The sequence below is a fragment of the Lichenostomus cassidix genome, chromosome 5 (assembly GCF_008360975.1).
Source record: "Lichenostomus cassidix isolate B80296 chromosome 5, HeHo_3.0, whole genome shotgun sequence".
NCBI classification, from domain to species: Eukaryota; Metazoa; Chordata; class Aves; order Passeriformes; family Meliphagidae; genus Lichenostomus; species Lichenostomus cassidix.
The window spans coordinates 56,899,459-56,915,265 of NC_139486.1; the positions used below are offsets into that span (position 1 = coordinate 56,899,459).

Below are 15,807 nucleotides of genomic sequence, written 5' to 3' on the forward strand. Positions count from 1 at the left end.
GGAATAAAATGTCAGGTGTCCTGGGATGCAGTCATATGAAAAGGAACCAGCTGGGGAAAATGCATCTGAATAAAACTTGTTTACATAGTACATGATCCTGATTTCTCTTGCATTCATCTGCTTACATCACCATTATGGTTGCATTTTTGGATGAAAGTGGGATCTACTGCTAGTAATTTTTGGAGATTTGTTTTGAGTTAAAAATTGGCAGTGCAGTTTGTGTTACTTTAATCCATAATTAAATAGAAAAATGTGATTCCAAACTGACTGCTTTATTGTTTATCTCTCATAACCTCCAAAAATGTGTTTGTGATGCTTTGTGTAAAGTTTATCACTACAAAGTCCTCTCAAAGTTGGTATTGATCTTAGTTAGAACACAGATATCATCATCCAAAGTGTAAAAGCAAATGCAATCCATATGTTCTCCATAATCTAAATATACTGATAAACTCTGTGCAGTATTTATTTGACTTTTTAACAAAAAGAGGGATGAAACTACCTGTTGGCAGCTGAGAAATTGAAAAGTAGTGTTTACTTTTCAGCATTGGAGGAACAAATGCCAAACTGTGTAATCATGTTGGCTTTAAAAGGAAAGAGAAAACTCAAATTATATTGGTTTGCAAGGCAAATATATGACATTATTCTATTTACTGTCCAGACATTATTTGTATCTGCAAAATGCACTTGTTAAGGCATTGCAGTAGGAGGCTCAGGTTTTTTCTGACATCAGTTAAGGTTACTTTAATCTGTACTTTTCAGCTGTCTGTAGGTTTATTCTTAAGGTTTGATGAGGTTTTACAAAGCAAAAGACATTTTGTGTAGGATGTTCACAAGCACAATGGGAGCTTCAGACAGAGTTTATTAGAGAAGCTCTCCTGTTGAGTCAGGAGAGGCAGAAAGGATTTCCTTCCTTTCTAGACTCTTCTCAGAGAGGAGTCCTCAGTGCAGTTGGATCCAGGCTTAGCCCCAGACTTGGTCAACTTAGTTCATGTCTAAAGCATTATATAGGTGTAATTGAACTTCAAATAACTGAACTGTCCTGTAGGATTAAGGATGGCAAAGCAGATATATTCATATAAAAATAAGTGATTTATTTTGATAATTATTAGACTGGAAGTTCTCAATCAGAATTATTTACTACACAGTAAAGGTAGCTGTAACTAGTAGTATAGTCTAATGCATTATTTTTGAAGCAATATTGCAGGCATTTTATTAAATTTAGCAAAGGCAATTATTAAGTAGAGATTGATGTTACTCACCCATAGCAATGACTGTGGGCAAATCTCTTTTGCTCACCCTCCAGGATGTCCCCATTAAGGGAGGAATCTCTCCACACTCCAAGGAGGGCTGTGCTAGAAGATCCTGCCATCAAACAGTGGGATTGGGTTTTTGTAGCATAAAGGGATTGACTGTCAGCCCAGTGTGTCCTGGCCAGCTGGGCCACCTCAGCAGCTTTAGTTATCAGTAATATCATTTGCTGGTTCCTTTATCAGGTGCTTTACCAGGTCTGCCACATCTCCACCTCGCTGTCAGGAGGTTTAACTTTGGGATTGAGGAGTCAGGCTGGTTCCAGATTATTCAACACCAAAAGCAGCACAAGCCTCCTTCTCCTTTCAGCACAAACAGCTGTAAATAGGGCACTGTTCCAGTTGTTTTACCCCACTCCAGGCAGAGCATCCTGCCACAAGGGTCAAGTGAAATTAAGAGTATTGCAATAAAAATTCCCCACTGTGTCTTCACTTTTTTACAGCACTTACCCTTGGGGCAGGAGTGCTTCCAGCTGCTTGTTGATGTGGCTCTATGAGCAAAATACAGCACAATTGGCAAAGTGAAATGAGTCACAATATATTACTCAAATCTGACAATAGATCCTTACAACATCACCTTTCATTACCTAGCAGCCCTAATATCAGACAATAAATTGGCATTTGAAGTTGGTGTTGGCCAGTCATTTCTTTTAAAATCCACATTATACTGAAGGGAACCTAGCAGGAGTGTAACATGCCATCACATGCTACCTGCTTTATCTTCATGCAATAGAGACTTTGTTGGAGAGGATCAGATTAGCCACAACAACTGATGTTATCGATAATTAAAATACATCTGGAAATCCAAACATCTTAAGACCCCGTCTGATGAGCTGTGAAGCCTATCTTGGACTATGAATTTTTTATTTTTTACAGCTGAGTGCTTGTTTCCATTTCTAGGACATAATTCAACATGGGACTAATGAATTATGTAAAATCAGTCTGCTGGTGTGTTCCGGAGAGTGGGACAGAGTGGCTGATGGCAGGTGCACTCTTCTGGTGTTATCCTTGAGACACTTTGGATGGAGAGAGGCTGCACATCCCTGTCTTGTTTTGCCTTGCAGGTCTCAGACAGACAATGAAGGGAATGTGACAGCCGAGGCCAGCACAGGAGGGGTCAGCATGGACTCTGCTCTTTATGTCAAAACTGCCCAGCCTGCCCTCGAGGACCTCTCAGGTATGTCCTGCAGCATGACCTGCTAAGAACTGGTATTAACTGGCTAGATGAGAATGGGCTAGAGCAAGTTGGTTTTATTCCTAGTGCTTTAGTTCTTCATTACTGTATTTCTTTCAGCTCTTCAGCAATGAAAACAGGGTGTCAATAATTTGACCTCTAGATGCTCAAGTTGAGCCCAATGGTGTGCTCTCCACATTTCTTGAAATTGTTAGGAATTCCGCATACTTAATGTTTTTCTGGGAGAGATGCAGCATTTTTTAGATTAAGCTATTACAAGGACTCTAAGTATTCTGAAGTACTTCATATTTATTGTTTACTTTTAAAAACTTTATTTCCGAGCTTGCAAAAGAAACTATGTTTATATCCTTGATGTTTTGGTTTGGAGGAATCCCAGTATCACCCACGTGAATCTGATCAGTTTGAGAAATAGCCTTGGCAGCAACAGGGCACCAAAATCCAACTACAATTTACTGTGTCCAGCATGCAGAAGCTGAAACTGGTTGTAGCTAGAAAATGAGCAAACTAAATTATAAAACACCTCATATATTTATCTACAATTCCTGCTACTGTAAGAAGTATATTCTAATTAGCAAAACATTTTAAGCTTATTAATATAAACAAGTGATTTTCAAATAAAAGGCACAAGGGATAAAACCCTTGAGAAGGTTTTTGGGTTCACATTTAAATAGGAGAGTTCCAAGTAAGAAACACAGTGTCCAGCTGCTTAAACTTTTTCAGCATTACCTCTTAATCATCATATTGGCTGGGCTGGATGCATTTCAGCCTGCAAACTGAGAAGTGTTTCTAGATCACAAAAGGTCTTCAGTCTTTAATGACAGATGTTATGTAAATACAAACTATTACTCAACCAGAATATGCAAGTTTTGGGATCCCAAGGCGGAAGACAGCTGACAGCCTCAAACAAGGGAGATGCAAACCTCAGCTGTGCACAGCCAGACCCGACAGCAGCATCCATAAAGGGGCCTTGGGGGAAACAGAGCAAGCTAAACAAAATAGTCCCTCAGCCCAAATGAATCAGAAGAAATAAGGCACAGATATCTTTTCTCCCTGCTTAGCAGCTATTGATGCTGTTAATTTAAAAGCACGTCTAAAACTAAAGAGAGCTTAGGTAGGGAAAAATGGAAGCAGAATTGTTTAAGGATGCTGCCTGCTCATGAGGAGCTAAGTGATTTCAGAATTAAGTTCTAGAAGCCAACTATCCAATATCTGTCTTTTGAGCATACTTATCATTGAAGCAGTGGAATGTCATTTAAGTGAAAATTTGGTATGAATTTAGGCATAAGAGCATTCTCAGTAGAAATTGGTTTAGTTTGTCTCCTGTGTGTTCCCCTAAGAAGTTACCTACCATTTGCCTTCACATCTATGAGAGAAATGATCTGTGAAAGAGCACTGTGACCTTTGTTAAGCTTAAGGCCTATAAATATTTTATGTTTTTTACTGCAAAAATTTGTAGATCCATGAGTATAGAAGATGTTTTCTGTCCCAGAGACCCTCTGGCTAAAGTAATCAGTCTTGTTAGGTGGATGTTTCCAGTCCAGCCAGACCATAATTGTTTGACCCTTTGGGTTAAGTGAATTGTAACTCAGGGAGATGATTTCCCAAAGAGCAGAGACTGATTAAAGAAAAAATTGCTAACATGTACTAAGTACTTTGGTCAATAATTTGTACCCCTGCTGCTTTGTGGGCAGCAGTGTGTGAGTGGGTTTTTCTGTACCACCTGCCTGCTATCTTTTAGAAATGTGAAATTTAAAGCAGACAATGTAGAAAGTTCCAACAGCAGCTTTTTTATGTGATTCTTGACACTTGTAATGTGTGTAAGGGATAGATATCCATCTTAACTCGTGTGGGTGACCAGCATCCTGGCAGCTCAGGAATGCATCACTTGTATGGAGAAGGCTGATACAAAATGAGAAAAGTTTTACATTTACTGTAGTATTTTCTTCCGTGGTGAGTTGTAAACCCTTTAGAATGAAATAATTTCCTTCTGTGTCCAGCAGAAGCTTTGTGACAGCTTTTTGGAGGTTTTCTGTTCCACATTTCAGCTTACAAAGAATATGCTGGCACTACAAGAAATTCACTTCTCTTCAGCCTCTTAGAGGCTTTAACTCTATAAAGCTCAGCTGAGGTAGCAACCAAAGCATTTCTGAATTGACAGCTGAGAGCACGTAAATAAATTATGCTGAGGCACTAATTAAATTATTAATTTTATTAAATGCAATTATGCTGAGGGAGTAGGAAGACTTTTTTTTTGTGTACATAAACTCTGCTTTTAAAGAGCAGGACATGGATGTGCTTCAGAACAAAGTGAAAGAACACTATTTCTAAATGCCATGAAAACTAACTCATCTCCCAACTTTGTGTCATGTAGCACATTTTAGGAACAGTAACTGAGTTGTGGTGTTGACAAGCAAAATCTTTTGTCATTTTACCTGAAACATTACTCGGCATGGAGCACCCAGGCAGCACAGTTTAGTTTATGGAAAGCTGTTATTGCAGAATGAGATCTATGTGAAACAGGAAAAAGGAGATCTCGTGAAAATACAGCATTGGAGAAATTGCTAGTGTCAGGTTGATGTTGTGTCAGTAGATGAGATGGAAGGGGTGGTATTGATGGAGTGTATATTCCAATGAGGTTAAAAGTTAACCAGCATTGAAACTGGGTCATATGGGAAATGACAGTAGAGCAGCATCTCAAAGGCAGCCTGTGAAGTGAGATGAGCCCTGCAGAGCTCATCCCAGTCAGGATGCGACAGCAGCAGGTGCTGCTGAGGGGAATGGAATCTCAACCCCAACCAGCTTAGAAAGTCAGTAAAAAAATACCTTTGAGCCAGATTCAGGCATAGGTACCAGCTCAGCTCTGTGCTGTTTCCCTCATGCCTGGTCCTTATTGATGGCTGATTTTCCCTGCAGGAGAGGATCCGGAGACTCGGCGGCTGCGAACTGTGAAGAACATCGCTGACCTTCGGCAGAACCTGGAGGAAACCATGTCCAGTTTGAGGGGAACACAGGTCACTCACAGGTAGGGACACCACTGTTTGTAAGGAAATAGAAGCCTCAATGCTCTTACTCTACATCTCTTACACCTGGCTGGGTTGCATCCTTAGAAAAATTAGTAACACTGACAAGGGGAGATACTTATCTTGTAATTTTTTGTCTTTAATGCACAGAATTTGAATAATGTTTACTGGTTGTTGAGATGTATGACAAGGAATTGATGGGATGGCTTGTGCAGTGACTCAAAGGTTGAGAATAATCACTTCTTGTTAAATGTATGAGGTGATGTTTGAATATAAGTTACACTTTAAAATGTTTCTTTGTCTTACTGTTGAATAACTTCAGTGCACTACACTCCTCTCCTCCTATGTGTAATATTTTTGTTTAAATAAGAGGTGAACTATGCTTGACCCACATTATCAAGTGCATAATTTAAATTCCTGACCAAACTTTGAAGAAACAATTTTTTCTAATATTGTTAGCATCCGTGTATTTTTCTCTGTAACTGCTTTTTCCTTGTCAAGCAGCATTTGGACATCTTCAGCAATATTTAAAATTAACTGTAAATAAACCAGGATTGCTATTACATTTAAATATTATGTGAGTTAGATCTTTTCAGTGCTGGGAAGTTTGGGAGAATAAGCTGTTTGGCCCCTAATGAGGTTGGAGTCCCACCTAATGCTTGGTGCCTTATGCACCCCAGCCCTAAATGAGTTTATTGGGGGAACACCCTGTGTTTTGGCTTTGTGTCTAAAACTGAAGCAGAGCTTGCAAAGATGAGCTCCCAAAGCTATTTTTCTGTGCAAAATTCAATTAATGTGACAGAGCTTCATGGCTTAATTACAACAACCAGAGAATATGAAGGTTTTTGCAGTTTACACGTAACATTATAGTGAGAATGGTACAGTGCTGTATATTTTTACCAATATCCACAATAAATTTTAAAAAGTGGCACTTAGTTGAGCAGGAAAGGAAGAGCTCATATGGGTAAGAGAAGTTGCAGCTATGATTAGCTGCAAATTTATTAGCTGCCACTCAGCTATGGGAATTCAGGGTGCAGTCTTCTAATCTATACACATCACATGAAAACTCACAGTGTAATCCCATTTTTAAGGTTTCATATAGAAGTATTGCAAATATTTTTTTAAATATACTCAATTCATGAATATATGAGTAATTTATTGTTTTCCCTGGGTTTACTCCCTGGGTTTGGGTTTAAATACCTTAAAAGAAATTCATAGTTCATTATTGGTTTGTTGATATGCAAAATATATTTTAAAGAAAAAAAATTTCTGGCCTTTCTTCTTATTCCTTTCATTTAATCCTTTCCATGGTGTAGAAATAGCTTCCATCTTGTGGCTGGACACATCTCCAGAGTTAGGATTTTCATGAATGCAGACAAAAAAAGTAAATATATCAGAAAAAGAGTATTTCATCAGGTTTTCCTTTAGTCAGCTTGTTATCCCACTCCCTTGCCTGGACTGGCAAAACCATGGTGTAATGGAGTTACACGTGCTTGAAGATAAGAAAGTTATGCTTTGACACTGTGGATAATCCATTAAAAAATTCCTGCTAAAGTCTTCTCAGGTGCATGTAGATCACGTGGTGGCCTGGATGCAGGAGTCTCTTTAGGAACGTGGAGGAAGGACCTGAAAAGTGAAAAGGAAGGATCTCTCCAAGTGTTGTAGCAGTAAATTGTTGTTGTGTGGAGTCTGTAACGTGGGGAGCATTCAGGGCCTTGGAATCACCTGGAATCTCACAGCATCCCACATGAGAGCTGTTGCCTTTTGGCTGGCTTAGAATTATGAGGCAGACACTGTTAAAGGGGTGAAAGGGTTTTACCTTGGTATTTTTATAGGATCCCTAGGTGCTCAGCTCTGCAAAGGTGGAATGCTCCAAGAGGTACCCACACCGTATAACGAGTATACAGTTTTTATGGACTTTGCAAATTAGCATTTTGTTCAGAATTCTTCAATAAGAAACTTAATACATTAAGTAATGTCTTCCTATTCTAAAAAATCCTCCTCTAAATGAGGTTAGAGCCTAGTTTATGAAATGTATTCTAGAGAGAAGCTTTCAACCAAGGTTGAAACTTCAAGTTTTTGATAGCATGGGGCTCTCTGGCCTCCTACCGTGAATGTTTGGTTTTTCTGCCATGCAGAACCCTAAAAGTGAGCTAGAATATCAGGCTACAAAAGTTACAAGCATGTAGGTTAAGAGGCTAAGAGTACAGAAATATGTAAAGGGTACAGAAATGTAAAAAGGGTACAGAAATACACGAACGGGTATATAAGATATATAAAAGGGTATATTAAATATATCAAAGAGTATATAAAAGCGAAAAGGCAAAAAACCATCAGGCATCAGAGCCACATCTGCATCTCTCCTTTGCAGCACGCTGGAGACCACGTTTGACACCAACGTGACCACGGAGATCAGCGGCCGCAGCATCCTGAGCCTGACCGGCCGGCCCACACCGCTGTCCTGGCGGCTGGGCCAGTCCAGCCCGCGGCTGCAGGCGGGCGATGCTCCGTCCATGGGGAATGGCTACCCTCCCCGCGGGAACGCCAGCCGCTTCGTCAGCGCCGAGCCGGGCGCCGGCCGCTACCTGTACCCAACGCCGCTGCGGCGCCAGCTGGCCACGCGCGGCTCCAGCGTGTGCCACGTGGATGTCACCGACAAGGCCGGCGGCGACGTGGAGCTCGAGGGCATCGCCATGGACGCCAGCGGCTACATGAGTGACGGCGACGTGCTGGGCAAGAACATCAGGGCTGACGACATCACCAGCGGGTGAGTGAACACTGCGCTCTCGGCGCTCTGTCCGTTCTGCTCGCGGCTCTGTGTTTCCCTGGACAGGTTATAAAAACCAGCGCTAAAAATACCCTAATTGTTTCAATAGGCATTTAGAGAGACGGCTCATTATCACAAATTCAAGTTGTAAGGCCATGTTGAGAAGATATCCCTAGAGATGATGGTATTCTTGTGCGTGGTTACATGTTTCCCTGAGTCAAGGCTCACTGTGTTTGCAGCATTCATTTGTGCCCACGAGATGGAGGCAGTGAGGCTTTTTTTGTACTTTACTGAACTGTTTTGCTGTCAGAACTTTGAGGGGCCAGTTCACTGGAAGGAAGGGAGTTTGCATTTCTGTCTTAGGTAAAATAGTGGTACATGCTAAATAAGGTTTAAAGAACAAATCAGTGTGCAGAAATAGGAAGTGATAGACAGCTATTAGCAAGGTTTTACATTTTATCTCTGCCTTGAATGGAGAAAGCATTTGTTCTTTACTCCTAAGCCAGTATTCAGTTCAATTCAACATGCCCATTTTCAGTTCCTACTGGAAAACACAGTCGTTTTTTCTTAGCTCAAGTACATTAGCGTTGCATTGATGTTAAAGCTGATCTTTGAGATTTAAATGGCTTTTTTTCTTTCCTGTGGCAGCCCTGGCCATCTTGCATCCTTTGCTTTTTTGGTAATTTTTTTTTTTAATTTGCGACATTTCTTGTGGTGTTGGCTTTTTTGGAAGATATAGTGTCTCTTACTGGAATTCAGCTGCTGCTTTGTCATTAACTGAATCAGTTCAGTTACACCATCTGGAAACTTCCGTTAATTCTGTCCATGATGAATATTTGGATATTTTCACACTTTTTGAAAAGTCAGACACTTTCTTTTTAATGCTTCATTAGGGAAGCATATAGCAAAGTAGCTGATGCAAAGAACAGCATAAAATTCTGTTTCAGATAAAGCACCAGTAGCTGTTGCTGCATTAATAATGCACCAAATCACTAAAGCACCTTGTGTTTTCCTCAAATAAATCAACTTACACCTGAATTTTGTAATGTTTATTGTAGCAACAGTTCCTGCTTTTCCTCTGGACCATGAATTCTATTCAAACTTGCGGCTGTAGTTTTGGTCTGGAAGTGAGGAAAGTAAGTTCTAAGTAGCACTGTGGTTTCTATAAAACACCTTGAGTAGTAGTTTAGAATAATCCCTGGCAGAATTGTTTCAGCTCAGGCTTCTGCTGCTCACAGAAGAGCCCCAGTCTTTGCAGATCTTTGCTTTGTATATAAAATTCAGATTGCAGGTTGAGGAAAAGGAAAGAATAGAAAATCTGTCAAATTTATGGATGATATTGCCAGAGAAATCTGTCCCTTCACAGATCTCTGTGCATCATTTCCTTTTCTGTGTCTGGTCACCCTGCAAGGGAAAAAAATGTGAATCTCCACAGTCTAAAAGTACAAGAGTGGTCTTAGATTCTGGGTAATAAAATGGTTTTGCCAGTTGGTACCACCATCACCAAAGCAATGAGTTAGACACCAAGAATGATGATTGCAGCAGAGTTATACACTCCACCCCTCCTCACCCCTGGCCTTGAGTGTTGGGGCATCTTTAACTGAGTATCTGACTCTTTTCCCCCACAAATTTTTAAAGGTGGGAAAGAACTTTCACTTTTTATTCATGTAATTGCCACATACTGATAAATGAGATCTCAATTTAAGGTTCTTAGGACAAAAGTGTGTACAAATTTTTTTTCTTTTCCACATCTTTTGCCTTTAGCTACAAAAGTCTTTTGCTAAATGGTATGAGTGGGTTTATCAATTCATATAGCACTGCTGGAGTCATTGACTAAGTTCCAGGGACAGAATTGGTATTGGAGGTCACTCTTGGAAAGATCCAGCTCCATTTCTGGGTTGTGGACAGGGTTTGGAGATGGGCAGTTTGGGGATCCGCTCCTTGCTGCCCTGGTGGGTATTTGGAGTGAGCATTGCTGGAAGCAGCCTGACAATGTTGGGGTTGCAGTCTGTGGAGAGTAATTGTGTTTGTGGATTCCCTGAGAAGGGAGTATTGCAGTATTAAACTGCAGTAACAGCATTCCAGTATTAATGGAGAAGGATTAAAAAAATTTAAAAAATAAAGGATAAAAAAAAATAAAGGTGTTACCTTTGGTCACACCTAATGACACGGGGTTGCCATCTCCAGTGTGAACAGATGTTTGGTAGCCTGTTCCCTAAGTTATGCTCCCCAATGTCTGTTTAATTCCAGTAGTAAAAAAGTGGGATAGCATTGTGTTTTTGTGGGAGAGGAATAATAAACTGCTTCAAAATCAGAGAGGTTGCTTGTAAAGAAAGCATCCATGTGACTTGCAGCAGAACAAATCACCAAGATCAATGGTGGGGCAAACAGGCTCAACATTTCCAGAAGCTGAGCTACACTGTGTGGAGAGCAGCACAAGAGGGTATTTAGAGCATGAATAGCTCTTTATTAGCTGGTATGTGTTTCACTTTGTCATTTTTCAGAATTGCTGCAATCCTGGAGTCTGAAAACCTTGGATCTGTGTTTTCATTGGCAAAGTGATAGGGAAGGAAGCCAAAATATTTGTTACAGCCAAAATAAACCCAATAGCCAAGAAAAACTAGTTTAGCCCTGTGATCCTGATGCTTTCTCTGAAATGTACTGGGTCATGGGAAGTTTCGTTTGGCCTCCCTTAATGAGTCTGCTCAAGCAGAGCCCTGGCAGACACCAGGATTGCTTTCTTAGGGTTAGGAAGAGTATCTTTGCCAAAGGGACAGAGAACAGCTCTTAAACTAAGCAAGTCTCCAGGGGGTGGATCAAAGGTAAGAAGCTGCCTTATTGCAGGAGCTAAAACATAACCCAGTGATGAAACAACAGGAGTAGGATTTGTGTGAGGGGAGCAGTGAGCCCCCAGCCCACTCCCTTTGGGGCTGGCTGAGCTGGATGTTGGAAAGTGGCATCTCAGAGCTCAGAATTGTCTTGCCTGTCTACCCCAAAATTGTCCCAGGCAGAGATGTTAATTCTCACGGATTTTTTGGGTTTGTTCAGAAGGTTTTGTACACTTCAGTCTCCCTCTGGCTACTAACATGCACATTTCTACATATTTTTCTTTGTTTCCTTAGCCCCAGTTCTCTCTAATGAGAGTTAATTTCCTTTTTATCTCTTACTGAAATGTAGCAACAGGCCTTTTGGTAAAAAAAAAGGCTTTTATAATTATTTTCTTTTCATTTAATTAATCCTCTGTCCCTGTTTTCATTACCTTAAGTGTGCAGCTTTCTGTGCAGAATTAACAGCGTGGATATACTGATTAGTGCTGGTCACAAGTTTTCTCAGGAAACGGCTTTGGGTTGCAAACACACCTTTGTCAAAAATCATTTGTTGCAGAAGCATGGCTGTTCCAGCTGTGTCCCAACAATGGTCAGGGGCACTGTGCTAAAATTCTGCTTGCAGCCACCTCCCCTGGCTGCAGTGGTTGTGGTTGGGGGGATGCATTTTACCATTTTATCAATCTCCCCATAATTGATGATTTGGTGGTGATATAGTCCCATTCCACATCTCTATTACCACAACCTCTTAATGTGTTTGTGTGCACAGTCCTCATGGGTTTATGATTCCTTCTTGTTTATTCAAACCTTTATGGTCCCTGGGGACCTTTTTACAAGCACTGGAAGCAGTTGAATTTGGAATGTGAATGAAGGATGGTAAGAGGGAGAACAGGCCACTCTGACTGGGCAATCAAGCTCAGGTCTGTCAAACCCACCCAGAAGAACTGTGCCCTTCATGGACCAAACCCATCACTGAAATAGAGTTCTGAAACAGGCTTACATTTAAGAGTTACATCTGTTGGGAGGTAAAAAAGAGCTGAAATTGAGGACTGATGTCACTGAAAGTTGAAGTGTAGTTGATATTTGTAGGATTCTTGCAGCTCAGTTTCTTGGTTTTGTGCTGTTTACCAGTCAGACAGTGACGCATTTTCTTCAGATGTCAGGGTCATACATGGTGTAAGAGACCTTCACTTGGGCTGAGGTTTCACAGAAGGAGGAGGAGGACTCTGCAGCTTGCTGCTAGTGAGGATTTGTTATTGGTAACAGCAGGTGAGAGAAACCCTTTCCTTCTAAGGTGTCTGCATCAGGAGTGGCTGCTGCTCCAGGTAACTAACTCATGGCTGGCTGGAAATCAGGAGTGGCTGAGTGAGAATGTGTGTGCCCTGTGCATTGATTCAATGCTCTCTGGCTAGGCTTTTCTGACCTGTTTCTTTCCAATCAGAGTGTTTTTTCTGTACACTCTGATTTACAGTGTGTTAGTCATTTACTGGACACTGCTCTTTAACTGATATGGATTTAGTGATAAGGTTTCATCTAAATACAGTGGATGGATAAAACTGCATTCCTTATATGGCTCTAGCACTTCAGCACAACTAAGACTCATTAGGAGGTTTATTTTATTTTTCTTCTGTGTTGGAGCAGAGTGTTTATTTGAATTGCTTTTCTTCTTGCTAGGGCTGACTACTTCTACACTGTCATCTTTTCAACATTACAGAATAGCAACTATATATGGTAAATACATAATTAATGCAAATATGGAAGGAGTCAGACAAGCAAACTCAAAAGTTTGACTTTGATGAAAAGGGGCAGGGAAATCTTGACTTCTGACTTTGTAGAAAAAAAGGTTGAAACTGAGTTTGGACTTAAAGTCATAGACATCTTGGTGCTGTAAGAATGAAAAGAAAAAATTATGTTAGGGTTTAAATAAAGATAGTATTCTTATTAGAAGAACTGTATTTACAGTTCCTTGCAGGAGACATGAGTAGGATATTGCACAAGCATTTTCAATATTGTTAATGTTGTATATTGATTTAAATATTCTTAAATACTGCCTTCAGTTCTGGAGTAGTTCTTGTGTCAAGAAGCTTCATCAGTAAGACAGTGTTTTATCATTTATCACAAATGATATCTCAGATAAAATGCTCTCATAGAACCTTTCTTGCAGTGTATGATTCAGGATAGGAAGACAACATAGGCCTATGAGTTATAACCTTAGACAGCTTTTTTTTTAGTATAATGGTAGAAAAAGCCATGTTAGGTCATATGTAGTGTTAATCAATAGAATGAATGCCCTAGTTGTGTTGTTTTGTATTTTTGTTTACTTGTACACACCGACCTATTGTCAACAGCAACCAAAATACCATTTAATAGCAGTTATCCCACTCGGGGCTTTTCTGTAATAAACAGCTCAGCAGTGTTTGAAGTGCTGCATCAGTGCCAGCAGATCGGTGTGATTTGAGTGAAGGGACAGCTTCTGAAGGACAAAATAGGGTCCCAGTCCAGGCTAGCCAGTAGAGGGGGATGCAGTCATTCACACTGTGTTCATGTGGCTCCATCCGCAGGAAAAGGGTGGGCATGAGGGAATAGTCCAAAGTGGCTGTGGAGTTACTCTTCCTCTGCTGCTGAGAACCTAGAGAAGCAGCACTCCCTCCTTAATCCTGTTTGGTCTCAGGTCATTCCTCTCCTGAACAGAATTAAAGAGGATAGTGAAAAATGGCTCACTTATTCTATAGCTTAGTTCTGTGATTATCACTAAAATGCACTCTGAGAAAGAAATTAGGCATTTAAATCAAAGCTGGCATGTGCAAAACCCCACTGAACAACTGAGGGATTCTGGTGGGCTTTCAGCTGGCTCCAAGCCAGCAGCCTGGTGGTGGTGCTTGGTTGTCCTCTTTTCAGTAATGAGTTTCCACCCATGTTTCCCTGGGCGTCCTGAGTGATGTTTTCATGCACACCTGAAAGCATTGACCTCTTGGGTTTTTCCAGTCTGACTCCAGCCCAGTCTGTCTGGGCTGACTAGATTTTAAAAAGGGTTTTAAAAGCAATGCTGGAGCAAGCCTCCTCCTTGAGGTGGAGGTGAATTTGAGGTTAAGGTGCCCTTGGCTTACAGATAGAGTGAGTGTTGGAAAGAAGATCATACCCTGGAGAGTCTCCTCTGGAGCAGGAATAGGTGCAACCATGTGAGAGACACTTTCAGTCTAATATTTTTTTATGTATTAACAGCTTCTCTTTAACCACAAATATCTAAGGCTGCTTGTTCCACAGGAAACTGGTTTCTTCAAAAGCTCAATCAGTTGTTCTGGAAGTGGGGACACATAGGAGCAGCAGCCACTCAAGTCCCTTACAGGCTACACTGCCCTTAAAATTCCTTGCCTGAAGACTGCTTGAAGCTGAGAAGACATAGAAAAAAATTTAGCAGTGCCTGAAAATTGTTATCTGATGGCTGCTGAAGGACTTATGTGCCAGGTAGCCTTAATACATTTCCAGATAGAAAAGTATTGATTTCACAAAAGCCACTTATTTCTGCAGATTTCTCATTTTTTTCCACAGAGAAAGGTCTGAGTATTAAGTAGTTAATGGGATGAACTTGTTTTGCTTCTAGATTGGTTTGAGCAATGTGAATAAGCAGATCCGTTCATGCTGTTGGTGATTTACACGTGAGAGGTTTCTCTAAATAAACTATGAAACTAATTTATAGTTACTAAGTTTTACACAATCCCATTTTTCCTGTCTTACCTGTTAGTGGAACAGGTATCTCTTCCTTTCCAGCAGTGATTAGGATTCTTGAGTCTGCAAGGAATTTGTTCAGGGTTTACTCCATATTTGATGCATCTGCAAAACAATTCATAGTTCATTCATTAGTTTGTTAATTGTAAATGGTTAGTGATCATTAGTAAAAGTCTGTTAATTTATGAATTATTGACTGCCTTAAATGTAAATTAAATTTTATGAGTGGAGCAACAGGTTTGCACTTTTACAAACCTGAAATGCAATATTTGGTCTAATATTAGGGATTTGGGCATTGTATTAGGAGTCCCAACCTGAAAGCTCAGGACCTAATCCTGTTCCTGAATGTTTTTGTTGAAATTCACAGGGATCAATGATGGAATTTAAACCAGCCACAAACTTGTAGACAGGGTCTGTTTTCAACCCTTTGGTTAGAGAGATCAAGTACTGATTCAAGTCAGGCAAGAATAGTGGTTGGAAAGACTTTGGGGTATATAAACATGGGAAAAGACCATATGGTCCAATGCCAGTGTTTTGATGAAAAATGCAGATCAAATTCATACTAAACTGAGAAATTTGGAGTTGTCATCATCCAGCTGTTAGGGTAGCATTTCTTTTTAAGTCAGATTTAGGACATATTCCTAGTTGCAATAACAGGATGGTTTTGATCCCATTCAGCATATTTCAGAAACAGCACTGGGGAATTCTCTGCTGTGGGTTTTTTAGTGACTGGCAAAGTTAGACTTGTTCTTTGATACTCAAAGCTCGTTAAGCCTCTTGATCTCGTTTAACTGACTGTAATGACGAGACAGATGAAGCCTAGTGAAAATAGAGATTTAAAGGAAAGCATTAGGGATAACAGTGTTACTGCTGCATCTATAACAGAAAACTTCCGCCTGTCAAAGCAGACGTTGATATGTGGAATAATCCAAAAGCTGTCATTTCAATGAACTTTTTGTTTCTTGAA

The 15,807-nt window shown here is 40.4% G+C and overlaps 1 protein-coding gene across 3 annotated transcripts in view; it reads left to right on the forward strand.

Moving 5' to 3' along the window:
- NAV2 (neuron navigator 2) overlaps positions 1–15,807 on the forward strand; it is a 194,214-nt gene that overhangs the window by 97,177 nt on the left and 81,230 nt on the right. For all 3 annotated transcript variants that reach the window (XM_085063238.1, XM_085063239.1, XM_085063241.1), the window contains 3 exons: positions 2,372–2,484; positions 5,416–5,524; positions 7,894–8,289. In XM_085063238.1, the coding sequence (XP_084919364.1) occupies positions 2,372–2,484; positions 5,416–5,524; positions 7,894–8,289 (618 nt within the window). The remainder of the gene's footprint in view (positions 1–2,371; positions 2,485–5,415; positions 5,525–7,893; positions 8,290–15,807) is intronic.